This window comes from Branchiostoma belcheri, unplaced genomic scaffold (assembly GCF_001625305.1).
Source record: "Branchiostoma belcheri isolate BF01 breed outbred unplaced genomic scaffold, Haploidv18h27 scaffold44, whole genome shotgun sequence".
NCBI classification, from domain to species: Eukaryota; Metazoa; Chordata; class Leptocardii; order Amphioxiformes; family Branchiostomatidae; genus Branchiostoma; species Branchiostoma belcheri.
Genome location: NW_017804065.1, coordinates 1553655 through 1579968, shown reverse-complemented (window position 1 = coordinate 1579968; position 26314 = coordinate 1553655). Strand labels below are relative to the sequence as shown.

Genomic DNA, 26314 nt, shown 5'->3' with positions numbered 1-26314 from the left:
CTCTCATGCTGTTCGTCTTGTTACTAAACGATTTACAACTGGTAGGTATAAAACAATGAAGTTGTTGGAACTATCACAAACTTCGCTAAGTGAAATTACTCATACAAACAGCACGCGCGTTGGGCATGTAAATACGTTTAGGATTGTGAAAGAAAAGAGTATTCACCTCGCTCAAGCTCCTCATCGCTGAGTACCTTGAATTTCTCTAAAACTTGCATCACCTGCATACGGAACGGAACGTCTGTGGAAATGAATAAAAAAAAAACGGTTGCCATCAACAAATTAATGATAATTTAGGTGGACCATGTCTAGCTTTTTTTGTCAATGATTACCGAGTGACAGCACCCTTAAGCCATGCACTTAAAGGTTACGAGTTACATGAATAATACTAGCATATCTTCTCACCAAAACATCATGATGGAGACGAGTAGTTTGATTCATTCACTGTAGGATCGGACAAGCAGGGTTTATGAGGGCTGATATACCCTGGCCTTTATTATTCCATAGGTGATATGACTTGATGATGTTATATGGGATTGGGAAAGTCTTTTGTTCCGTTAGATCATGATATAATTTGTCAGCGATTTTCAGAAATGAAGAAATTAAACCTACTGTCATTTTCGTGGTCCGTCTTCCCCTCCTCGTCGTCGATGAGTCCTTGGAAAGCCTCCTCCTCCTCATCACTGAGATTGTAGTCTTCCTTTAATGTGTGCATCACTGAAGGGAAATATGAAACAGTACATAGACAAACTGCTGTTGCTCAACATGTGTAATACGTGTACATCAAGATGCAACCCATGGTTCACATTATAGACTGCTTGTAGTGAACTGTATCCATATCTGTTATCGACACTATTCTCTGTTCCATATAGCATTCTTCTTTCATTTGGGCAACCGCCTTCAACCAATTGAAGATTCTGTTGCCTTTGGGTGGTGCATTGCTGGCAAGGAATACTAAACTAATGATTTAAATGTTTGCATTACCAGGTTATTCGTAAATTTTGTTTTGACCAATGTTTCTAACTTTTCAGAAATTCAATTCTTTGGAGTGAATAACCTTGGACAGGAAAACCATTATGCAATCATGCGAGTTACCATAACTACAGCCCACCATATCACTGCTGATGTCTGCAAACTGAATATTGTGCTCATGATTACCAATTGATAGAACCGTCTTGGACTTGTTACATTACACCCCATTTCACTCCATACATGTTATCAGTTTTATATTTCATTCCATACCACAGGTATTGGGGTGAAACATAGTGTTTCTATTATTCGCTCCATACCATACATCAGAGTATATTGTTTTTATGTTCAGCTCCATTGTGTTTCTTCCTTCTCACTTTGCCCTGGTATTCAAACCAAATGACCTAAAATTCGGTATCGTGGTGCCTAGGACATACGCCCACAGGGCTTAATACGTTTGAGGAAGTTGAATGGAGTGAAATATGCCGTAGTTACTCGCAAATGTGGTATTTCTAGTTACGAGTCGTATTGATAACGTTAAAGTACTTCATTGAGAAATGCAAACGACGTGTGGTCCATAGGAAAAATACACTGACAGAATTGACGCAACAATAAGACAATGGTAAATTGCCACGACAGGTCAAATAAGGTTTAAGGTCAAATAACTCGGGTCCATATCCGCCATGATAAGAACGGACAAAATCTGAGTAAGTTTGAAAAAATCTAACATCAGGTTTACCAAAACTTTTGTATCGGTACAGAATTTCTCTAGACAACCAGCTCATTGTCATGTCATTCACACGGCTATGAGTCATGTCGAACGATGATGTATTTATCCCAGAATACAAAACCTCGTACGTGACAGTTACACAACAAGATATTTACTCACGTTCCTGTTCGTTTTCCTCCGCCGTCTGTGGAACAGGGACACAGTGAACACATTGCAGAACGCCCAGAGCCAGAAAAAACGTCTGAAACTTCATTATGACTGTTTGTGCTGTACGATCTGATATGTATACAAGCCGCAACAAGAGTTCAGCTGACGACGTGTCACCTGGCTTCGCGCAGGAGTAGAACTAATGAAGTAGTTTTTCAAGTTTACTGTGCTTACTGAGGACTCTGAATGCCCGGGGGTACTGACCATACCATGTATGTAACTTACCTACACACGCACATTATTGTCGTCACAGTTGATATGCTTCTTATATAATCTTCTTAAAGTAACGAATTTTGCGTAATCTGTGAGTAACCCTTTCAGTGAAGTCAGTTTATCAGGAGATATCAAATTCTCCATGTTTTACGTTTCACAACAATTAGATCGGATTACACACGATTTACGCTACTAGTATCATTGTTATTTTCACAGTGTTATTCCAGCGAACTCTGTAGAATTGTACGTTACTTTCGCTTCACAGTAGTCATCTGATAATAGTCGCATGTGAAAGCGTACTGATCCCTACATTTATATTGGAATTTTTCCGTTGTGGGTATCGACCATTTTGCCGAGTAAGTAATAATGACAATGCCGTTACATTCTATGTCAAAGACTTCAAAGTACTTTATTGGCGATAATAGGTAAGCATCATGATACGTACGGCACTGCCAATAGGCGTATATATGGCGTATAGTATATAAGATGTGGCCTATAAGTGTATGGTGTATAAATCTGATATACATGTACACGACAAATATCTGCCTTAGTAAGAGTTTCATACTTGACTTCATCGCAATAACACTGCTTTGTTTACATTTGTTGATACTTCCATATGACATTGTGTGAATACTAGTACTTCCAAGCGTTTTTGAATTAAATTATGATCCACATTAAATTATGATCCACATGATTACACAAAAAACATGTCGATAGCGCTGCCGCCTGAAAACTGCATTAGATTTTGGACGAACTTGCCTATTTTTCATTTCTAGTACCAGGTGCCCCTACGCCTAAATTCTTCCAGAAACGGCTTGTCTGTTCGGCATCTTTCTCTTCTTCTTCCTCCTCCTCCTTCCAGGCTTCCTCCAGAGCCGGGTCACCAGTAGCCCACGGGTCCTCTGAGGACAGGACACATCAGGGAATATTTTACTTTGCTAAACCTGACCTAGAATAGTAGATTTCCTACATTACGGTGCATTTTTATATTCTTTTCTGGGCAGAAAAAGAAGAGTCGGTTTTCCCATTTAATCTTGTCAGTGCAATGACCTTACATATTAACATTGACATACATGTAGCAATGAGCATGCAGAAACAAGCGGCCATATTTCAAGTGAAGTCATATTGCCAATGGCAAACAAAGTTACGAAAGAAGCCCTTCGCACCTACTAATAACGCGTCTGGAACTTTAACTCCAAGATTCTTCCAGAATTGTCTGCCTTCCCCAACATCCTCTTCCTCTGTGTCCAGCACTTCGTCCGTATATGCCCAATCGGTTTCTGATATAAAAGTACATAAAAGACTTGAGAATTACAGAACTGAACTGAACTATAAAAGGCATAAAGCCGACATTTTAGTAATACTTTTGCACACATTAGCCTCATTAGATTTGATCGTTTGATAAACATGCTAACATTGTCAAAATCGGCAAACGTACCCAACAAGTCGTCGACATGGTTGCTAATTTCGTGCATCTTGTCCAGCAGCCGTTTGCCCTTTTCTTCTCCATACCTGTTCATGATAAGGTCGCGAACTGCAGAAAAGATGGGCCCTTGATTATTTTTGTAATTGAAACAAGCCTTCTCCCTCCTTGTTATCAAGGCATGAGAAAAATATATTTTCCTCGGAACAAAGCCAGACGGACGGTGTTCAGTGCTGTGTGAAATCATGACCAGTAACGCTAATATGTCCGGATATATGCCTGACACTTTTTGACACTCTCGCTACTCGTAAAATAAGCCACCACAAAACCATTTCGAAAGGAAAACATTCGACTGTAGATCTATTTAGTTACAGCATTGTTAGTAGTAAATGATTCTGTCAGCTACCCACGTTGATGCTAGACGTGACATTAGTCGATAATGACGCCACTGGGCGGAATGCACGGGGATTGCACCACTGAGAACTATGCGCATTAGGTCCCAGGATGCACTACGCTACTGACGCCGTTCGCATGTAGAGGAAAACCACCAGAGCAGATAGCGTTAAAGGGTGGCTATAATCAATTTAAGTGTGCCTATAACATAGTACACGTCCAAACAGTGTGTAACATTAAAGCATGTAGATTATATCTCAGTCTCTGGATCAGAATGAACTCACCCAGTTCCTGCTCATCTTTGGGCAGGTGAGTCACAGAAGAAGCAAACTGCCCTATTCCATATAGAGTTTTGTTGGCTGTGAAGACATGAAAAGTATGTGAATATAGAGAAAACCGTTGCGTCAAGGTGATACAAATCGTGGTTAAAGTATTAAAGCCCTGTGTCAGACAACAATAAAACAAACAAACAAACAAACAAACAAACAAACAAGGAGCATTGTTCAAGCCTATAACTGTGAAACAAATATTATGGCAATGTGTTACATTCTTTGTAGGGGTCCTTTCCCGTCTCCATGTCTTCCACGAGCTTAGCAAACGCTTCATCTTCATCCTTGTCCAACCACAGGTCTTCTTCTAACTCCCTGATTTCTATTTACAGGATAACGAAAACAATTATTGTCCATCTTCTTTTTCTACAACACACAAATTACAAAAAGGGAATCAAAGAAAGGTAATTGAACAGTACTTAATGGCGTCATGGAATGTGACATTTACCTTGCTGTTGGTCTTGATAGATTCGATGTGCCTCCAGGAAGATCTTGTCTGTTGCTACATTTCCTAACTTCTTGGTGAAAAGGTGTCTCACTGAAACGTAATACCAGCGTCTTGTCAAATTCACTTTTTGCTCTGTGTGGAATACTTTCGGCCATAAATGACTCCATTCTATGTCATTATAAGAAAAACACAGTTCTTAAACACGCTTCTTACACAGTACAAGTCCCAAACCTATAACAGTTATTCCCAAAAACCTTCCTGTCATCAAAAAATCATCACATATCCGGAACACTATAAAGCAGAGAGGATTCATTCCTCAGCTAACCGACAACTATCACACCACAATAGTCCCTCAGTCGGTTAGCTTGAGAAATGGATCCTCTCTAGTTTATACTTGATGTTCGGGAACAGAAAGGAAAGCCGCTATGAGGCCCATAAACGACGTGCATCTGTACAATTGCAACACCTGGCTAACATTCTACATATCATAACCACGCCAAAATCTTCTCCAGACACAAGAATAAATAAAATTGCTATGAAACAATATATATCTTATCACGGATTCACAAAGCAACCGATATATGGTTAGTCACCTACCTCTCTGTATCTCGTCGTCGTCAAGAACTTTTAATTTCTCCACAATTTGATCAACTTGCACCCGGAACAGATCATCTAAAGAACAGACAAAGCATAATTATTGATCACATGAAGAGGAGTTCGCCTTTTCATCGTTGTTGGAAATGTTGCCATTTCTGTGGCTTAGTTTATACAACAGCGGTAATTTGTTGGAACTTACTGTTTTTTTCGTAGTCCGTCTGTCCCTTCTCGTCAGCGATCAGTTCCTCGACAGCTTTCTCCTCATTTTCGTTGAACTTCAATTTATCGCCTAACTGGTTTAGAACTGCAAAGAATAACAAGAGTTCGGAGACCTCAGATCACTAAGAAATATTCAGAGCTTTTGTACAGTTATTTTGTACATTCATTTTGTCTCATTTGTCAACTTTTGTGTCAGGTGTATGTCAACATTTTACTCTCATCAATGAACATATTTCTTGACGGACGTTGCCGATTGTCTTCTTCCTGCATTAGAAACCTACGAAAGTTACTAAATGTGAATGTTTGAGACCAGGTAGAAGCTAAAATTGCCCGCCTTCCTTGTGCGTCACCAGGAAGATACAATAGGGCAACAATATGGGCGTAAACAAGCCGCCATGTTACCGCCATAATTACACTGGAGGTTACACTTGAAGGTCAAACACTTTATGATGACGTTATTTTTTCTTTTGTATGAAAAAAGTGAAAAATCGAGATCAAATATATATAGAACTTTTATAGGAACAATTGCACACGAAAAATTCTACTTTACCATTCAGAAAACATGGGTTAATATTGGAAACTTAGGAAACTAACTGTACCACTAATAGTGTCGAAGAGTGGACACGTTATGTGTTGTTTTACTTACGTTGCTTCTCCCCTTTCCCAACAGCGGCACTGTAGACATCTCTCAGCACACAAAGCAGAGCAAGAAACAACAGACAAGTAACAATAGACTTCATGTCACCACGGAGTCTGGTAACCGTGAATCTTCTGAAATCGTATCAAGAGGGGTGTGATTTCTATCCGTGATTCCGTGTGTGTCAGGAACCGGTTGTTTGAGACATTAATTTGCGTGACCCCACCTACGTAAGGATCATTACTGCGTGCCTCCAGGCAGTGTACAAGCACATGCGTCAGAGAACAGTTACGATTGTGACGTGTTCAAACCAAACCCTCCCCTGCTTTCACTTGGCGTCTACACGAGGATCATTGGTACACAGAGATGATTATGGTGTGACGCCCACCGAGCCTCTTAGGCTAACCTGTCTGTCTGGGTGCCAAAAACACCTTACGGATTTGGTGCGCCGATGTGACAACATCTGCACATTGGCCACTGAGAGCCGTTATTTTTTTTACCTCCATGAAAAATGGAGGTATTGTTTTTGGCGTGTCTGTCTGTATGTATGTCTGTGTGTGTGTCTGTCTGTGTGTCTGTCTGTGTGTGTGTCTGTGTGTGTTTCCGCAACTTTGTAGTCAGCATAACTTCAGAACGCCTTTATGGATTGTGATCATATTTGGTGTGATGGTAAGTCTTGGAAAGACAAAGGTCAAGGTTAAGTATGGGCCTCCTGGTGGATGACCTTGGTACTGCAGCAGAACTTCCGGTTTTTGTATCTTTTGTCCTGAACAAGCTATGGTCCTGACGTTTTGGTGACTGACAGCTAATCCTGTCAGGAATAAGTTCCGTAAGTTTGGTCCCCCTAGCAGCTTGTTCTGGAACTGCAGGTTAGTTTCTGGTAAAAACTTTGAAAGCCAATAAGTCCAGATTGGAACAACATATTTTCATCATTTTTGGTGTGTAGGTACTTGAGAGACAGTTGTACATGATTAAATGCAAATTATGCAAATGAGGAATTAATTTGCATAATTAATGAGGAAATTTTATAATTACAGTGTTTCATATAATGGTACTGCTATACATGTAACCTATTTAATCTGTGGCAGGCGGAACATCAACAGATACCAATTATGCAAATGATGACCTAATTTGCATAATCAATGTGAAAATTCTGTGAATCCTTATTGGTGAATAATGGGAATTTTATACCTCGTAACATGTGTAAGTTACTAAAAGGTTTGCGTCGCTATGCATATATTATGTTAATGTAGAGGTTATTTGCATAATTATGGAGGACAAAGCAAGCCCATATTTCATGGAGGTATGAGATCTCGGAACGCTTGTTTTAATGGTATTTCCCCACTGTGTCTTGTGAACATTTTCTCCTCACTCTTTTGAAAAAGGACACACATCAAACACCAATTGGAAGGAATGAATACGAGTACACCGGTATTTATGAATACACCCTATTTGTGATAACACTTGATAACGTATTATCACATTGAATGAAAGTTTTATTTACTTCGTAGGAATTTACATTCATACAGAGTAAAGTTAGTGTCAAACATAGGCGTAAACAACCATTCATGATCTGAAGCAAGTTATTAGGAACTCAAGCTTGTTCATTTGTACGACCTTGTGTTAATACAATGTTCTTCAGATTTAGAGATCTCAAATATTCTTTGGGTCGTGAGTCTTATACTAGCATTGTTACACTTAATGCCAGTTTCATGTATATCCTTATGTATACCCACAGTTTACTACTTCAAACAACAACTGTATATCCTGAAATGGAAAGAACCATTGGTATCTTGTTCTTGTCTTTAACGGGCAGCAGTAGCTGGTCCCTGCACCTCCTCATGTGTGGAAGCAGCAGCTTAAAGGAACATAGATAGAAATCGAGTTGACATAATTCTTCGTTTCATTGTCCGAGAAAAACACCAAACAGAAGGATGTTAACCCAAAGAGAAAACGACATGTAAGACAACAAACATTTTTATTGCTGGAGTTCTTGCTTGCACCCCATACCATATATAAGCTTGAAGTTGGTAAAAAAACATCTTGATTATTGCAAATGTTTACTCCAAATATATTCTGAGGGTTGACACAGAACAGTCGCCATAAGCTTGAATACGTTTTAGATGATATTTTTTTTACTTCAAAAGTGCCTTGGGTGGCTAAATATATCTGTTGTAGGCAACACAAGACCTCTGTCACTGAACCTACTACCACTTGCCTTTCTCAACTTCCGCTTCGTTGATGGCTTTGATCGCTTGGAACACTTTCTCACCGGTTTCTTCTCCATACTCTGCGTAGAATTTGTACTTTTCTTCAAAGTAAACAAACATCCAATTGTCTTTACAAAGAACATTTGCAGGATTAGATGAGCTGTAGGTTTAACTTCAAATCAACTTCATCGTTGTCGTTTATTGAAACGCTGTCACATATGCAGGTGATTGTGTGAATCATGTGCCAAACTATATTTGTTACTAACTAAGCATTTCCGACAAATCCATAACATAAACAAACCTTCTTCTTGCTCCTGTGGGGACAATGTCAGTATCTTGGCAGCGTCTTCTTTAAGTTTCTTCACAACTCTTTCACCTAGGCATGAATAACAAGAAACGGTCACGACAAAGTTAAAGTAATGTATGTATGTATGTATGTATGTATGGACACGTACACGCGAATTGGAAGTCTTGGCACGACTTACCTTCTTGAGACGGATCTTTCCCATGCTTCACGTCCTTCACCAGTTGGTCGAAAGCCTTCTTTTGGCTCGTCTTGAGGCTGAGCTCTTTGTCAATCCTCGCTTGCTCTGCCGCGATAAGAAGTCGTGTCAAAACACAAGTAGTTGATGATATACTTTATAGAAACAAGGTCGTAGCTGATACATTACGTCAAAGCCGCCTTTAATAGTGAGCTTGTCCGACCAATTGATATTCCAAAGCATCTCTCAGGGCGTCGCCCAGAAGATATTCTTAGGATCTAGTGACCGTGTATGATTATATGTTTTTCTTTTACAAAAGTATACAGAAAGATTAATCACATGACTATCAATTTCTACCTTGAAGCTCTTGCCACATTATTTTCTCCGCTTCATCAAAAATATCTTCAGCTTCTTCAGATCCAAGAACTCTTCGGAAATCGTCTTTCACTGAAGAGATAGAAGAAAACATTGCTACATCGAAAATGCCCACTGGTAATATTATAATTTTTATGAGACATTTTCAAATCATATCTGGATAATACGCTTAATTGATATGTTGATAACACTTTGAAGATTGTTTGTTGACATTTCTGTCATTGGGCTATTGGTAAGGCTGTTTGTTTGTTTGTTTGTTTGTTTGTTTGTTTGTTTGTTTGTTTGTTTGTTTGTTGTCAGAAGGAATAAGACAGTACATACGTTGCATCTCGTCGCTTGGGTTGAGCATCAGGATCCTCTTGTACGCCACGGCAATTTCATCCCTGACGGTTTCAGCTGACAAGAAGAATTGAACGAATCGAAGTTAGATCTAGTATGGGCCAAATACATATTTATATATTTACCTGTCGCTGCCAGAATTGATATATTGTACTTCCTGTGGCTTTCCGACAGCCATAGAAGTACATTTTGTTGATCTGTGTCCAACAACGGCATGAAGACATTGTGGCTCGTATATAGACGGTTTTACTTTCACTTGCCAACACACATACATCATGATATATTAATAACAACTGATCAGAATAACCCATTGCAATTCATAAACATTCAAAAGGATGAGTGCTAACCCTCTTTTTCGGGATCCATGCCACCCTCCTCGTCTTCGATGATCTTCTTCATGCCATCTTCCACTTGCTGGTTCCATTTCATTCCCTTCGCTGCTTGCAATATGCTCAGCACTAAATATTGATGTAGATGCAGATGCGATTTAAACCATTTCAAACTAATTAGACCATGCTGTCGAAGACTATGAAATACCATTAAGCACTTAATTTTTTGTTTTGTAAAAGTGTGCAAGTTAAAGAAGAAATCGCTTTTCAAAGATCTGAGAAGGTATTTTCTACGAAGAACTAGAAATCAAACTATGACATTTTATATATCTTGAATATATAGATGTCTGCATGTACAATGTGAAGAGTTGTCACCTACGTACGCAAGCAAACTGAACCTGACTTCGTTCTACAAACTATACGCACGTTTAGATTCTGCTTCTCCATCCAGACTTTGTGGTACAGACTCGAAGCCGGGAAACGTGATTCCCAGTAACAGTATGATTAGCGAGGACGTCCTCATCTCATTCAAAACCTGAGCAGAGACGAGCCTAACAACAAAGTTAAGCTGTTCTGCCTATGTGACTACTGACTCACGGGGTCATTTCCAACCGGTTTTTCAACCACTGACCTAAGAGGGATCTGATTGGTTGAGTCCAGTGACAGGGCATTGGGCAAACACGTGGTCTCAAAATTCAAGGCTGATCTGCATTGCTTTGCTCTAGTTGCCAAAATACATTATGATAAACATATCTACTTCAAATAAAGTGATAGAGGACAATTAATCTTATGTTTTCGTTCACATTTAACTCAATACTCTCAAGTTTAAGGGCATTGATTTTAGTCAATGTATATGGTTCAGGAGAGTGGATTCTTTACCCCTATTAGCTCATTGGTTCAATAAAAAAAGTGTGATTCTTTTGCTAATTGTCCGCCTGGCCTTCTTTTATACACAGAGCGGCAAGCAAACCATGGGGCTGCGAACGTATGAACGATTTTTTTCACTCCAAATGGTGCATAGTAATTACATGGATTACCTCACACTGGGAGGTGGGGCAAAGAATTAAGCAAGGTTCACTGGACGATTCATTGCCCTTTGACACACAGGGACGTGCCACAACCTGTTTAACAACATGGCATTATGGGTAACCGGTACAAACAAACATAAAAACACAAATCACCTTGGGAGACGTCTTTGTTTCCAAGTAATCATTTATCTGGCAGTCATTCATGCGTTTAAAGTGGATTATCTCACCTGGGCAATACACTGCTAGAATCAGCTTATTTAAAATCATCAGAACAAATTATCACCTTGCAATATCTACGTAAGTGGTCAGTTTTCAAAGTGGTCACTTTTATGCACCGATAGCTTGGCCATGGAAACTATTGTACGTTTTAACAAGGTCATATTCAAATTTGTCTGTAACTATACTTGTAAGTATAGGGTCTGCTGATCCGAGGAGCAGTGCCTCCTGTAAATGTCTGTAGGTACTCGCGTTTATCTGTACTAAATGTGTATCACATGTCCCGCCATTACAAAGGAACTGTGCCCCTATTGTGGTCCCTGACTAGCCCCCTACGGGCTATTGGACATATGACAGGGTGACGACCTTTTGTGCCATTTGTGCCACAACAACTGTTCGGGAACAGGTGGTTGAGCAGGTCCACTGGACATTCCGACATATTCTGTAGGAAAAACAAACTACAGTATACTAAAATATACTACATTGTATTGAAGAGTGAGCTCGATTTGAAGTAGCAGCGACTGTATTAGAAGCTGGAGAAATCAGGCGAAAACAAGACATGCTTCTGCAGCAAGTAAAAGGTGAGTACCTTGAAGCATGGAAATGGTGTCTTGACCTACAAACCAGAGGTTACAAATACCCGCGCCGAAATGTCATACTTTGGGATATGGACGAGAACGTTCTCTTATTTGAGCTTTTGAGAGACAAATGAATGAAATGATCATCAAAGGTGGTGTTGTGTCTTGCGACCTACTTTGTAATTGTCTGCAACTTGTCATCAGGGCATAGACCGAAGACGTCTCCTGTGTTTGCAACATTCCCGAGTGTTTCAGGCATAGCAATATAGCATGAAACTGTGCCTTTAGGACTGACTACTGCATTTCCAATTTCGTAAACTTTAATAACTCCTACGAATGCACATAAAAATACATATTTGGTCAATAAGGCCCCAGGCGATGGTCAGGGGTTGATCATGCAGAAAAACCTTCCTAATGCCATAATGGTCTCCCAACACCGTATTCCGAGATCCTGACATGAAATCTTGGTACTAGTAACCTCTAGGTACATCAAGAAGGTTCAAAGAACCTCCTTGGGGGTACATCAAGGTTCAGGGCCAAGAACATTGTACATGATGTCCTAAACCTATGCATGTTGTTGTAGTTACTGCGGTATGGTTGCTAAGGTACTTTCTAGAGCCGTGATTGGCAGGGAGGCAGGGCACTTTTAACGTCTCTGACTACACGAGGCACGTCCGAGCAGAACGTTTACTGCAACTGCGCGAAATCCGGAAAGGACGTATACGTAGTTGAAGCTCGTGTTCGGATATCCCTAGTCGGCAAACTGGACCCTCTAGCTCTGTGGCTGGCCAAATCCTCCGCCCAGCTACATTCTTTTTATCAGGTCTAGGGCGATATCTACTATTTATTCAGCCTGCAGAGGAGTCTGGTGGAGACTAAGATACCCCGCCTGTAGTTTTCAAATGTTGCGTCGGAAAAGCTATTTTTTGCAACGGACAAAATTCTGATGCAACGTTGACATCTAACAGAAACCGTGTTTTCGCGCAGGCGCTGTAAGTTCTGCCAACATGCTCAAATTCTATGTATCACCACAATCACGAAACTTTCCATGATTCTTGCGTGTAACTTGCATTTCTGGATTTCAGATAACACTTTGCCGTAGCAACCCTTCAAGATCAGACGTTCCATGGTATTATTCTCCAAAGCAGAAACATGGCTAGGTTTGTGAGCACAATCTCAGTCGTTTCAAAACATTATTATAAAGAAGAACAAGAAGACATCTCAGAAGAATCATTCCCATTCCTTCATGAAGCACCAGATTCGGTCCATGACTGTCCGGCAGGGCAAAGCTGCATCACAGATCTGAACCGAAGGATATGCCTCAATGTCAGTGGCCTCATGTTTGAGACGAGAGAACATATTCTTCATCGTTATCCAGACACGCTACTCGGAGATGAAACACGCAGACAGAGGTTTTACTGCCAGGACACTGACGAGTACTTCATAGATCGCCACCGGCCCAGCTTTGAAGCAATCTTTCGCTACTACCAAACCGGAAAATTGACCCGGCCTCACAACGTTCCCATGGATGTGTTCTTCAACGAGTTGAAATACTTCGACATGGGCCAGGACGTGATTGAAAACTTTCTGGAAACGGACGGTTGTAGTCAAAAAGTCGACCCGCTGGAAGTTGACGTCTTGCCGGAGTCTGAACCACAGAGAGCCATATGGATTGTCTTCGAATACCCACAGACCTCGCTGCTGGCAAGAATTGTAGCATTATTTCGATATCAGTATTTTTGTGTCCATCGCTGCCTTCTGTGTAGAGACAATACCGATATACAGTGAGCAGAATGTGTTAAAGTTCGGCGAGGATGACACACTGTCTGATCGACTGACAATGGCGTTCCGTAGCAGCTTCTTCCGCGTGGAAACAGCTTGTATCATCTGGTTCTGTTTCGAGCTAGTAATCCGCTTCTATGCTTGTCCGGACCCAAAGGCATTCTTAAAGGACATTTTGAACATTCTAGACCTTGTTGCCATCCTACCATACTTCGCTACCCTCATCTTGATAGTCGCGAACATACAGACATCTGGAAGCGGCGCTTTGATTATGAGGATCCTTCGAGTCGTTCGAGTCTTCAGGATTTGTAAGCTCACTCGCCATATCACCGGCATGCGTCTCATCATCCTAACCTTGCTCGCAAGTATGGGCTCCGTCATGATGCTTGTTTTCTTCATGTCTATTCTCATGATTCTCTTCGGAAGCATCGTGTACTTTGCAGACATGTATCACCCTGAGGGAGATTTCCAAAGCATCCCGGAAACTTTTTATTGGGCTGTTTTTACAATGACAACGGTAGGTTATGGCGACGTGTACCCAAGAAGCGTCGGAGGGAAGTTAGGAGGACTGATGTGTGTCCTGTGTGGCTTTATTGTCCTGGCCATACCTTCACCCGCCATCGTAGCTAACTTCAACAGGTTCTATCTCAGGCACAAAAACGTCCTCTTCAGTGATGAAGAAATCCGAGAAAAAGAGAGAGAAATGAGAAAACATCGCACACTGTGGGACCGGTTTATCAAACGTTTCTCAAGTAAAGACAGAGAACAGGAAAGGTTAGCTGAGCATTACCAAAACACAGACCCTCGACCCTGAAAAAGACAACTAGTGTTGGGAGAACCTTCCAGACTTTATTGAAAGAAACAGAATGTTACATTAAGTATGTATTACATGTTGGGTATTGTGTTTAGTATTAATTTATCACATTATTGGTGTGGATATTACCTACAAGGTGTGTTGTATAGCAGTTTTCTTGAATGTGTTACATGAAAGGGTTATTGATAGGTTGAAAATGAATACAAAATGTAGTTGATTTTGTAAAAATGCCAATGCCAGTCATGAGGACTGGAATGGCAAGACTGTACAGAACACCAATAACATGTGCCATATTGTATACATCCTCAACCTTACATTATAAACTGATTCTGATGATACATATTGGTTGGCTATTGGTTGGCTTGATTCTTGTCTCCCTCCTCTTTTTCAATGGTTTTGGCCATATCGAAGACTCTTCTTGCTTGATCTTCTCCATAATGGCTGGCTATCATGGCTTGCACTGAGGAAATTGAACAAAAGTCTTTGTTTTCTGGAGGCTCATTTGAAGTACAATCAATGGCCATTGATTTTACTCTGTATACATGTCATCATGTACTCTGGATACATGTATATAATTTTACATGTAAGTATGGGATTTTCTTGGTATAAACATTAAAGAGTAAGAGAAGTTAATCTTACGTCGTTTCTTGTCTTCCTCCTTCAATTTGTCCACTTTTTTTCCTGCACTCGCCATCAAAGCCAACTCAGTATCTCCTGCTGGAAAAGCAATGCAGACCAAAATAAGCATCATTGGTCTTATTGAAATTTCTTATTCTCAAAGTCTCATGTAGTGTGCATTGTTTTTCCAACAACAATACATCATACATCATAAAACCTTATGAGAGAGATATACTTTTACTTACATATTGATTCCTTCATTTACACTTGTAAAACATCCTTGATTGAAGTTAGTACCAAACATGCTGACTTTTGTTTCTCAAACATTTCTCTTGCAAGAGTTAGGTTTACATGCAAAGATAGGTTCATACCTTTTGCTTCTACATTAGTGCCTTTGACAACATCAGAAACCAACTCCTTGAAAGCCTTTTTCTCATCCTCTTGGAAACCTACATCCTTCTTTAGCTCCTTCAGTTCTGTATGATGACAATAAAGAAATAAACAGTTATTTGATATCAGCACAGATAAAGTTAGCATCTTATTAACTTGATGAATGACAGTTTCATTTAGGCAGGTAAGCAATTAAAAATTTGTGCATATAATATAATATAATATAATATAATATAATATAATATAATATAATATAATATAATATAATATAATATAATACTAGAACTCCGAGATCTCATACCTCCATGAAATATGATCTTGATATGTAAATGTTAATTTCTTCTTTAATTGTGCAAATGACCTCTGCATTAACATGATATATGCATCGTGATGTATGTTAACTTTTGATTAACTTACAGATGTCCCAAGTATGACATTCTCATCATTCACCATTACGAAATCATAGAATTTTCGCATTAATTATGCAAATTAGGTCATCATTTGCATAATTAGTATCTGTTGAAGTTCCGCCTGCCATAGGTTACATACATTACATGTATGTAAGTAGTATAATGTAAAACACTGTAATTATAGAATTTCCTCATTAATTATGCAAATTAAGTCCTCATTTGCATAATTTACATTTAATTATGTACATCTCTCTCTCAGCTACCTACACACCAAAAATAATGAAAATATGTTGTTCCTGTCTGGACTTATTGGCTTTTAAACATTTCGCCAGAAAGTGCCCTGCAGTTCCAGAACAAGCCGCTAGGGGGCCCAAACTCACGTGACTTCTTCCCAAGCACGAGAGCTACCTTCCATCAAAATTTAATGACCCTAGCATGTCCAGATCGCGAGATATCAAAACCGGAAGTTGCGCTGCAGTACCAAGGGAAGCCACTAGGGAGCCCAAAATCTAATCATTTCCAGTTTTCGTCACACCCTACCAACACACCAAGTATGAAACCAATCCATCCAGGCGTTCTTGAGTTATCTTGTTGACCAACAGACGGACGGACAGACGGACGGACAGATAAACGCAACTGAAAATATAACCTCCATGACACATTTCATGGAGGTAATAATATAATTTTATATAATATAGCATTGCAGATCTCTCTGAAATCATCATTTGTAATTTGGCCGTATTATGGTTACCGTCAGTAGTGACAGTATTATATAAGTAGATGTCACATCTGTTAAATCACCCCCATTTCCTTGCCCCCCCCCCTCTTTTTCAAAATCAAGTTTAGTTTCAACACAATTTGGTTTGCAAGAATAAATTGTAAAATTTTTGCATAAGTTATCCAGTGTCACAAGGATGGAACAAAATCACAAGAAAACATTTCTTACTTTCATCCTCCTCCTTGGCCAACTTGCTGGCATCCTGGAAAAGACTTTTAGTCTCTGCTTGTCCTAGATTCTCACGAAACAGCTCCTTGACTTCAGGTAACATGAAAAAAAGTGAAACATTGTCAATATGTATTCTTCATGGTGATAAATGAAGAATTCTATGTAGATGATTCTTTTAAAGGTTCCAACTGGCAAAAAAAGCACACAAAAAAATACAATTATAGCAACAGGAACCTTTGTCACAAAAATTACACCACATATTTCAAATATTTATTGGTATTTATTTATTTACCACAGGTTTTCAAACCACCTACATATGAACTGTGGAAACTTGGCTTGAAGTCTGTAAAAAGGAGATTGTGTAAAATTTTGATAAAAAGGAGATTGTGATTTTCTTGGTGTCACCACGACTGCACACATCATTATTTGAAGTACATTATATATCATACATAATGTTATGAATTAGTTCTCAGTATTGGGCATACCCTTTTCTCTGTCTTGGTCCGAGAACCTCTGCAGCTGGTCTGTGAACCTCTCCACACCGATCTTCATCTCTTCATCTGGGTAAGAATCAGAAATCCTTGTAGAATCTACTGATAAGCATTGATTAAATATTGGGTCACAGTGCTGACAGGAAGAACCTCATGGGATAAGAACTATCTGTATCTGTATCGATATAGCCGGTATAACCGCCCTTCGGCGTAACACACCTGCTTCGCAGGCACGCGGCGCGGCGGCAGCTGGCTATATCACACCAAACGACTTATTACACTCAATCTTTGCACATTTGATTGCAAGAGTTGTTTAAAGCTTTCTAGTGATGATGCCCCAGCTGTGCTTGGTGGCAACGAGTTCCAGTCTACGATCATAGTTCTGGGGATATACGAGTTTTTTAATACCTCACTTCTTGGTTGATAACTCTGATATTTGAAGGCATGACTGTTTCTTGTTCTTTTCTGGGCTGGTATCAGATACTTAGTGGTTGGTACATCCACCAGTTTATTAGTCATTTTGTACATCATGCACAGTCTGGACTAAACTGTACATATGAAATATTTGATTTTTAGAATAACAGAGCTATACCACAGCCACACATGCTCACTCACACATGCACACACATACAGGCTCTGATCAGGTTGACAAAATACTCTGTACAGTAGTAGTACAATGTATAGTGTTTGTACCTTCTTTCTCTGGGTCCACTCCTTCGTCTAAATCTCTCATCAGTTCTCCAATGGCATACTCCTCTCCATCATCCCAACGTAACTTCCTCGCTTCAGCTAGAATGCTTATCACTACAAATACATAGATAGGTCTTAATTGAGGTACTAGTAATTGCACAATTACATACACTTGAACTTTCGAAGTTGATTAGTCACAAAATATGAGTGTAAAAAAACAAGTGATATCACCAGAATGGTTTTCTTTGGGTTTTGCTTTCTCAATAATTTATCAACTATCTATACATTCATTCCAAGAAGTACATTCACACAAGCAGTATAACATTAATGATTATTTTAGGAAGGAAGACTCTTTCTGAAGGATATAATCCAAGCTGAACTTAACAGTTATCACCTAGTAAAGAGAAACAGAAATGAAAGGTTGCTTACATGACTTTTCCTTAGCGTTGAGTCCACCAGATTCAGCCTCAACAATTTCTTTAAATGTCACAGTTATAGTGGTGGCTGTAATGATTAGTAAGAGGTAAAGGTATTTCATCTTATATTTGTATCGACTGGAGACTTTGGACCGAGATTAAGAATATCACAAATGGTAGTCTTTTTCTCAGTCCCCTGAATCAGTTCATAAATACTGGCAATTATTGCAGATAATTGCTGTCTACGCAGAGGGGTGCGTCATCAGGAGTATATTAGACGTGTCAAAAACCGGTTTTACTTCTGGGTGTGTTTCAAAGTTGACCTCTGAACTTTGAACCCTGGAAAGACAGGTACTGATGGTGCAATCATGGGAGCAAATTACTTAATACATTGTACAATCAGAGGTTCAATCCACTATTGCTGCAGGGTCTCTAATCATCCACCACAGTTCCAAAACATTCACAAATACCCACTACAATCCTGGAAGTCTGAAATATCTGATTTCTTGTTTAATTATATTGCAATAACAACCACTCAGTGCCAGCAAAAAAGTAGTCAGCCCTAAGAACAATGCGATGCTATGTTCTCATGCATGGCTTTCGACAGTTAAGCCACACAACACCACCCGCTGACCAATCTTACTTTCTACATTACCAATACCTTATTGTAAAAAATAATAACAAGTACACTCATTTAAAACCAATATGTTTACATTTCAATGAGCAGGCAGTGCTTGTATAAAAGGTAGAGTTGAAAATCAACCTCATATGATATAAAGGTATTAGTGTTCAACAGATTATGCAACATTACAGGCAACTTGATACAATGGGATATACAATATACATATACATGTCCAGTATGTCTGTAATTTTAGCTCTTATTTACCAGTATGCCAGTCGTACATTAATTAAGACGACCACATTAGAAAAATGGCTTTCTCGAGGCCTTCTTAAGAATATCTTGTACGTGTGCATACCTCAGGGATTATTCAGCATTAGTAGATCTTACCAAGGAGGTTCTTACTAAAGTCACCATGACATGTATGCTAAATGTTATCCCAGCTAATATGAATATACATATATATACATGTAATGTTACATCAGCTTGTAAAGTAAAATATTTTGCATTCAAAAAACAGCCCTACAAGTATAACTTTGCTTGTCTATAATTCAGTTCCACCATAAGGCACTCTACATACATGTTTCTGCAGTGTCTAAGCTTCACAAGTTAAATTAGCAGCAAATTTGTAGATGAGGCAATCTCTTCCACATGCTTATATAGCATGTACAATATACATGTACTCAATGTAATTCAAGATAGCCCCTCAAACCACAAAAAGTTAAGAAGAAACTTCCATAAATTAAAAATTCAATCAGATTACCAGTGCTGACTACTGTGTAAAATCGTATGCTCCATATTACATTCAACTTCAAAAGTTGAGAAGTCTGTTAAACTTTGTACAAATGGCAATCCCAATAAAAATTGTATTTTGCTAATCAAACACGTTGATTACAAGGTTACACGGATTTAATCATTCCAGGCAAATGCAGTATCTAATGCAAATTTACAAGAATGGTTCAATAGCTCAAATCCTCAATTGAAATACAGCAAAGTCACAATCTTTTCATCAACTTATTAAAACGAGAAATAATGACTGACCTGTACACAAATCAAACATCAATATTTAAAACTCCTCTCACTCCAAACACTGTGCATGTAAAGCATTGGCCCCAGCCAGCCCAAACACGGAAAGGTTTTAGTAGTCAATTCATTACTTGAAAAAAATTTGCAGCTACAAACATTATGGTCATGTTGTCATCTTGAGAGGTATAATTGGCATACTTCTATTATGATACAGATAATGGAATTACGTCCCCACCATAAGGCTAGAAAAAACCTTTGAATTCAACAGTTGTAATCCCTTACATCAGTCGCGGTTCCAAATCTCAGAAACCAGGGGATGTTCTCTGATGATGGACTGGCACTCGGAACTGACGCTTCTCCCAAAGGCTGTGCCAATAGTGCGAACTTCAGTCAGCTTACTGAGCAGGCGTGGAAACATCAAGCGGTTCTCTGGGTAGGCGACTTTGCAGTAAGCACGTCAGACACTCGATGTACTGTGCATACGACTGTTCCAGTATGTCACGCCCTTTGATATTTGGCCGATCTACACATGAAAATATGTCACATTTTTAAAAAGAAAATAAGATGTAAAGGTCAGAAGTATACATCTTCATTCATTCTTCTGTTTATTTCTACTTCATCTCTTTCAGTTTACAAAATGTCATTTTACAATACTATCAAGTACTTACCAGGAGAAACTACTATCACACACTGCAGGAGGTCCAGTGTAGTCATGTCTATTTTCAGGTCCAGCATCCCTTCATACCACTTCATCAGGGTGGCATTGAACACTTCAGTATGTACTGTGATAAACAGAACAGGTAACAGATAATGCAACTATCTTCAGTTTTAAACTATGCAAATTCTTAAAAACAATTTTTTCACATGTCAAATACTAAGCAAGGTATCTGTCTCTAAAATCAATTATGAAGTTAAGCAGGACTGAGCTCAGTCTTTCTGATATTTACATCTAGCACACAATGTAGCCCACCATCATCTGTTATGGATCATAGTATTGCAATGATTTATCTGATGTTACAAGCTTGACTTGCCTGCCTGTAAGATGCGTTGCAGGACATGAACACCATTATTGAAGTTTGCCAACACGACAGGAACCCTTATCATGCAGCAGTCGAAAAAGGATGCCTTAGATGAAAAGTAACACAGCATGTTAGTAGACTTGTTTATCAAAGTTACTAAATGGCTGAACTTACATACAAATTGTTGTACAATGGAAAACATGAGGGCATAAAAATTGAAAAGGCAATAAATAATTACTTTACTACAATGTAGTAACATTACCTTCACGACTGCAATCTGGTCCTCAATGCAGAGATCTTGAAAGCAATGAACAACAGTCTTGACAAACTCAACCATCTTCTCCACCACTACGCCCATGTGAGCAACAAAACGAGCCTGCCTTTCTTTGTTGCTGATATCTTGACTGCTTCTCTATACGATAGGAAAAAAATACTATTAGTATTACATATCGTTTGATGGACCATGTTTTATTCCTTGCAGTTTGTGGCATTACAAAGGTCAGAGTTACAATAGATATGTAAAATGTTTTGATATGAATGTACCTGGCAAGTTAACAAATACAGTCAAACTGCCAAGAATACAGACCACTCACGTGACCAATAAAATCTGGTCTATGTGGACAGGTGGTCGCTATTCTTAATGCTTGTGTGTCAATGGGAAATTTAAAAAACGGTTTAATGGTGGCTCTTATGTAGAGGTGGTTACTTAAACCTGAAATTTAGCAAACTGTCCATAAAGGTGAAAATTCCCAAACTGAATCTGATAAATATTACAACAGCCTGAATATAAATAAGGCCATACTGACTTAATTTTATGGATGACATCCTCTGAAGACCCCTATTGCATGCGGGGGAATAAAAAAAATTATTGCCCAAAATAAAAATGCTGCTAAGCAGAAATACATAGCTTGTATCATGAATTTGCGGTAGTACATAGCAACGTATACGACAAGCTGGCATATGCTGTCCTTTTGCAGATTTTATGAATCATTAATGCACATAAATATGTACTGAGTTCTTGAGTCCTGGTGCCTCAGTAGTCTGGGTGCCATCCTCCATAGTTATCTATCTATTAGTAGTTAGCTGTCTATTGTTACTAGCTACATTGTACCATGGACTACGGAGGATGGCACCCAGGCCAGAGCCTCGGAGTATGTGATCTTTTTTGTGTGTGTTGGGGGGGGGGGGGAACCGGCATTCTCTTTTTAGCGAACGGCCACAAAAATCAATGCACGCACAGATGTCATCCATAAGATAAAATCAGTGTGGCATAACATATATATATATATATATATAAAAGTTTACAGTATCATGACAACATGTAGAGCAGCTACAAATGTACCTTGAACAGATCGCTCATCATCTTGTGATCCCTTGCAAACGTTTTCTTCCGAAAGGTAGAAATTTCTGAAACAATTGCTTGATACTCTGGGGAAAGATTTTGAACAGCATCTGGCCTTGCAATTCTTTTAATCTTCCCTGGACCTTCTCCAAAAAGTAAGCTGCATGTATGCTCCTCAGTTGCCTGCTCTTCATCAATTGACTGATGTTTTGGGGAAAGCTGAAGGGTTGCTTTTAGACCCTGAGTGTTGGTAGTTTGATTGACACTTTCTGTAGGTGTATCACTTGTGGACGATTCAGAGTTCTCCTCTGATGCTTGCCCGTTGGTTGATGCAGAAACATTTGCTTGGACTACCAAGTTTGCTTCACCTCTCTGAAGTGAGAGAAGGTTTTCAGCATGCTCGATGGAGCTGTTGTTCTGGATTGGTGTAGTTGCAGGGACTTCATCAAACAACCCTATGCTTGGGTCAAGATCATTCTCATCAATTGACTGTGTGTCGTTTGCAAGGAGCGCTAAGAAGGAAAGCATGTCATCACTTCCTGTTGAGTCATTTCGAGTTAACACAGCCGGGTTCTCAGAGCCAAAATCCATAAATGAGGACATGATTTCATCAAGCAAGTTGGTGCCATTGCTGTCATTGAGTTGTGAGAAAGAGACTGGTTCAGGCACAGTCTCAAAAGGTTGAGTGCTACTGGTAGATGGAACTGATACTTGTCCCAAACTACAGGGCTCTGATTGGTTGGAAATGTTGCTGACTTGGTTCTGTTGCTGCTGCACATCTGTCCCAGTGCTCTGATTGGATGGTGACTGAACAGGCACTTCCTGATTGGGTGATGAAATGGGATGGTCTGATTTTGGTGCCTCAGTTTTTTTGCGATAAAGGAACTTTGACCTGCACTGAGCCTGGGTAAGAAGACCTGCAAAAATATGCATCATGAATGTTAAAGTACTGACACTTTGCTGCAATCCATCCAGGCCTTCTAAGTTATGCTCACCACAAATCTGGAGAAACACACACACAGAAACACCTGTGACCAGTAAGTGCTTGCAGTTTGCTGGGTGCTTATGGTAAAGTTGAATACAAGAAGAATGTAAAAAGCTTGTGCTTAGAGTGAATTGTCTAGCTTAAAGCAAACTTTTTTGAGAAAAATAAAATGATTATAAATGCATACAAGAAAATATCTTACAGTCTGATCTCATGCCAGCAGCCCTGCATGAGCGGAGACGACATTCAGGACACTTCCTCCTGGTGTACATGTCCATGTTACACTTACTCCCTGACTTGCATGCCTTAACGTAACCCTTTGTCACAGTTCTCCTGAAGAACCCTAGAGGTGGAACAGAACATGACTGCATGAAGCATGAAATATTACCTGCAAATTCCCTCAGATTTGAAGTTATAGTATGAATGAGTCAGCTGTTGCGGTAGAAGATTGCAACATTGCTGGGTGCATGTAAAGCTTTTGCTGAGAAACCTTCAGTACTGTAGTAATGTGACTGTACAGTACTGTTTCACCACTACAACTTACTGATAATATCATTTATTTATAACAAAAGTGACATTTATACTGTAACATCATAAATGTGACATCCACTTCCAGCTCAACACAATCATTCACAAGACAACTAAATGCTATAATACTCAGAGTAATGCAACAAGTGGATACAATAATAGTAGTTCAAGATCTCACATTATCTGGAGAAAATATGAAGGTTAAGTAAAGACATCCTACCTTTACATCCCTCACAGCTGTACACGCCATAGTGAAAGCCAGAGCCCTTGTCTCCACACACCACACAGTCTCCCCCTTCAGCTCCAACAGGGTCAGGGAAAGATGTGCTGTCCTGGGCTGGCATGTCTTCAAACACATCCAAAACTGACACTTGACTCATGTTGCTGACTGCCAGGAACAGAGTAGAAAATAAATAAATAAACAAAAAATTTACCTCATGTCAGTCTCGTGGTGACCCAAAACAATACATTTAACTGTTACATGTTACATCTATTGTGATAGAGCAGTGTACAAAATACTTTTTTTGAACCAGGTTGCCCAGTGGACAACCTGCAGCAAAATTTAATAGATTGGAGTCATCAATGAGTGTCATGTGAAACAAAGGTTTGGTGAAACCACATTGAAGTTACCTTTTCCACCCCAAAGATATAGCACCAGTGATATCGCATCTAGTGCAAAGCTTAACCGTACGGTCATTGACCTCAATCGTGACCTTATGTACACAGGAGTGGTTGTGGGAGGTGTTTGGAGACTGCCTGTCTTCAGGCCAGGTCGTAAACAACACCACTCCAACCAAGTACAAGGGCACCGTATAGGGACGAAAGGTTGTAAGAAGACGTTAGCTTTCCAAGTACACACAGTTCATGTTATAAAGTTATACTGAAACTCATGAAACAAACAACGTGTGCCAACATCTCCACATCATTCCACGATTTTCATGCACGATACGTTTCAGGTTTGGATCTGTCTTCAAAACACTTCGGTATTTATAATAACGTATTTCTTTGGCTGTAAAGCCAGCAACAGTTCAAATGAATCCATAATTGACCAAAAGAATTTTTAATCAGACTAACAAACAAAAATTATGACTCGGCCAAACGTTCTCTATGATGTACACCTGGCCAACTAGCCAAGGAAAAGGTTATGTGCCTTAGCCTCCCACTAAGGTTAACGTTTTTTACCAACAGGTAATGTGGTAATGTTACAGCCGTTACACCACAAGGAAGTTAAACTCACTTTAGAGACTATCTGGCCTTCTTGACGTTCAAAAAGTTCTGAGTCAGACGCAGCACACCGTGCCTGGCACCCATACATCCAAACATCAGCAGCTTTCCCCGATGTGCCCAGAGGTCATGCCTGGGCTGCAGTCACGCACGGGGTAAAGGCTGATTGGTTCTTGTAGGTAACGTGATGTGTAATGTAAACAAAGTTGCAACTAGAGTTCTACGATTTCATTCCTTCGTCCAACAGTCTTTGTCTCGTATATCTGATACTGAAGTGGCTTAGTGTCCCTGCCTGGGCCAAAGACACACTTATTGACAAGAAAGTTATGTTTTCAGTGTCATTTTCTAGTGTATTTGTGTGGGTGTGTTTGCTAGTCCAAATTTGCTAAATTTTCACAAGTTCAACCTACCTGACCCAGCCCCTTAGTCTTACACGCTCCCTTATGAAATAGTAGTTAACGTTAACGTTACCTTTGCTGTTAACGGAGGACAGCTGTACATTCTCTTGATTAAGTGAGAACTAAACAAGTGGAAAACCTTTAGGGGCCACACCCCCATACATTACCCCTTGGGCCGAAGAAGGTGGCCTGACATAGTGGTTTAATAGCTCAACCCTTCTGTAAACATGAACAATGGAGGTTAACTGAGTTATAGTTTGGCCAGCCTCTGTAACAAGATCTCAACAAGATAAGTCAGGAATGGCTGGATGAATTGGTTTTATAATTTGTGTGTGGTTAGAGTTTGCATGGGCCTTCTCTTGGCAGGTGTCCTATTTTGCATAATTTGCATTTCATTGTTCACATCTCTAACCTACCTAACTATAAAGTTCACACCCAAAATCATGCATTTCCTCCAGTTTCCTCCTTGGAAGATAAAAGCCCCTGCACTCCAACAACAGGCTGCTAGGGGTTGCAATCTTGTCTCCTGTCCAACCATGAGAACTATCTATGTTTATACTCAAGAATCCTGACCATAGAATGTCCATGCAGAACACGAGATATCCAAACCAGAAGTTCCACTGGAATACCTGAGAAACCAGGCTTCTGTGCAGATCCTGCTTTTGTTTAGACAGTTGGCACTGGTTTGGCCATCTCCCATTGGACCTCTAAAAATTTCTCCAACCAATTACCTCTGAAAGTTGCTCTGCACTGGGGCAGGTGACGACTGATGATTAACAATTTCAAGGATTCCTAACCATACAAAATATTCTAGAAAACATGTTCTAGAAAATATTCAGTGATATGAAATACAGGTACATCTGCAATGAATAAAAAACATAACATATTGAGTCA

The 26314-nt window shown here is 39.6% G+C and overlaps 5 protein-coding genes and 1 pseudogene across 7 annotated transcripts in view; 1 reads left to right on the top strand and 5 right to left on the bottom strand.

The window, feature by feature from the left end:
- Positions 1 to 2092, bottom strand: part of LOC109478424 (uncharacterized PE-PGRS family protein PE_PGRS54-like) — an 11851-nt gene extending 9759 nt beyond the window's left edge. The window contains exons 1-3 of the mRNA XM_019779955.1: positions 1859 to 2092; positions 613 to 717; positions 167 to 241 (exon numbers count right to left, since the gene is read on the bottom strand). Coding sequence (XP_019635514.1) covers positions 167 to 241; positions 613 to 717; positions 1859 to 1952 — 274 coding nt within the window. The 5' untranslated portion in view covers positions 1953 to 2092. The remainder of the gene's footprint in view (positions 1 to 166; positions 242 to 612; positions 718 to 1858) is intronic.
- Positions 2093 to 2512: 420 nt separating this feature from the next.
- LOC109478465 lies at positions 2513 to 6364 on the bottom strand. Its single transcript, XM_019780000.1, has 9 exons — positions 6175 to 6364; positions 5509 to 5613; positions 5310 to 5384; positions 4713 to 4802; positions 4482 to 4586; positions 4220 to 4294; positions 3558 to 3653; positions 3286 to 3399; positions 2513 to 3021 (listed from the first exon to the last, which is right to left on the bottom strand). Exons 1-9 carry the CDS (start codon positions 6266 to 6268, stop codon positions 2879 to 2881), a joined length of 897 nt encoding a protein of 298 aa, XP_019635559.1. The 5' UTR covers positions 6269 to 6364; the 3' UTR covers positions 2513 to 2878.
- A 1279-nt stretch (positions 6365 to 7643) lies between these two features.
- On the bottom strand, positions 7644 to 12087 carry LOC109478502 (stress response protein NST1-like). 2 transcript variants are annotated; one of them, XM_019780082.1, is made up of 8 exons: positions 11734 to 12087; positions 9919 to 10029; positions 9554 to 9628; positions 9215 to 9304; positions 8861 to 8965; positions 8677 to 8751; positions 8384 to 8476; positions 7644 to 8023 (listed from the first exon to the last, which is right to left on the bottom strand). In XM_019780082.1, exons 1-8 carry the CDS (start codon positions 11741 to 11743, stop codon positions 7971 to 7973), a joined length of 612 nt encoding a protein of 203 aa, XP_019635641.1. In that variant the 5' UTR covers positions 11744 to 12087; the 3' UTR covers positions 7644 to 7970. The 2 variants fall into 2 exon arrangements, with proteins under 2 accessions (XP_019635641.1, XP_019635640.1); XM_019780081.1 differs by lacking the exon at positions 11734 to 12087 and adding an exon at positions 10327 to 10472.
- On the top strand, positions 11359 to 14344 carry LOC109478500 (annotated as a pseudogene).
- Positions 14326 to 18604, bottom strand: LOC109478503 (stress response protein NST1-like). Of its 2 annotated transcripts, none has more exons than XM_019780084.1 (7): positions 18293 to 18602; positions 17867 to 17977; positions 17168 to 17242; positions 16683 to 16772; positions 15308 to 15412; positions 14958 to 15035; positions 14326 to 14778 (listed from the first exon to the last, which is right to left on the bottom strand). In XM_019780084.1, exons 1-7 carry the CDS (start codon positions 18399 to 18401, stop codon positions 14669 to 14671), a joined length of 678 nt encoding a protein of 225 aa, XP_019635643.1. In that variant the 5' UTR covers positions 18402 to 18602; the 3' UTR covers positions 14326 to 14668. The 2 variants fall into 2 exon arrangements, with proteins under 2 accessions (XP_019635643.1, XP_019635644.1); XM_019780085.1 differs by having other exon boundaries at positions 14338 to 14778; positions 14958 to 15032; positions 18293 to 18604.
- A 210-nt stretch (positions 18605 to 18814) lies between these two features.
- Positions 18815 to 24464, bottom strand: LOC109478499. The gene is made up of 8 exons (XM_019780074.1): positions 24429 to 24464; positions 24019 to 24186; positions 23473 to 23613; positions 22286 to 23202; positions 21206 to 21355; positions 20956 to 21049; positions 20593 to 20706; positions 18815 to 20447 (listed from the first exon to the last, which is right to left on the bottom strand). Exons 2-8 carry the CDS (start codon positions 24176 to 24178, stop codon positions 20320 to 20322), a joined length of 1704 nt encoding a protein of 567 aa, XP_019635633.1. The 5' UTR covers positions 24179 to 24186; positions 24429 to 24464; the 3' UTR covers positions 18815 to 20319.
- Between the last annotated feature and the right edge of the window lie 1850 nt (positions 24465 to 26314).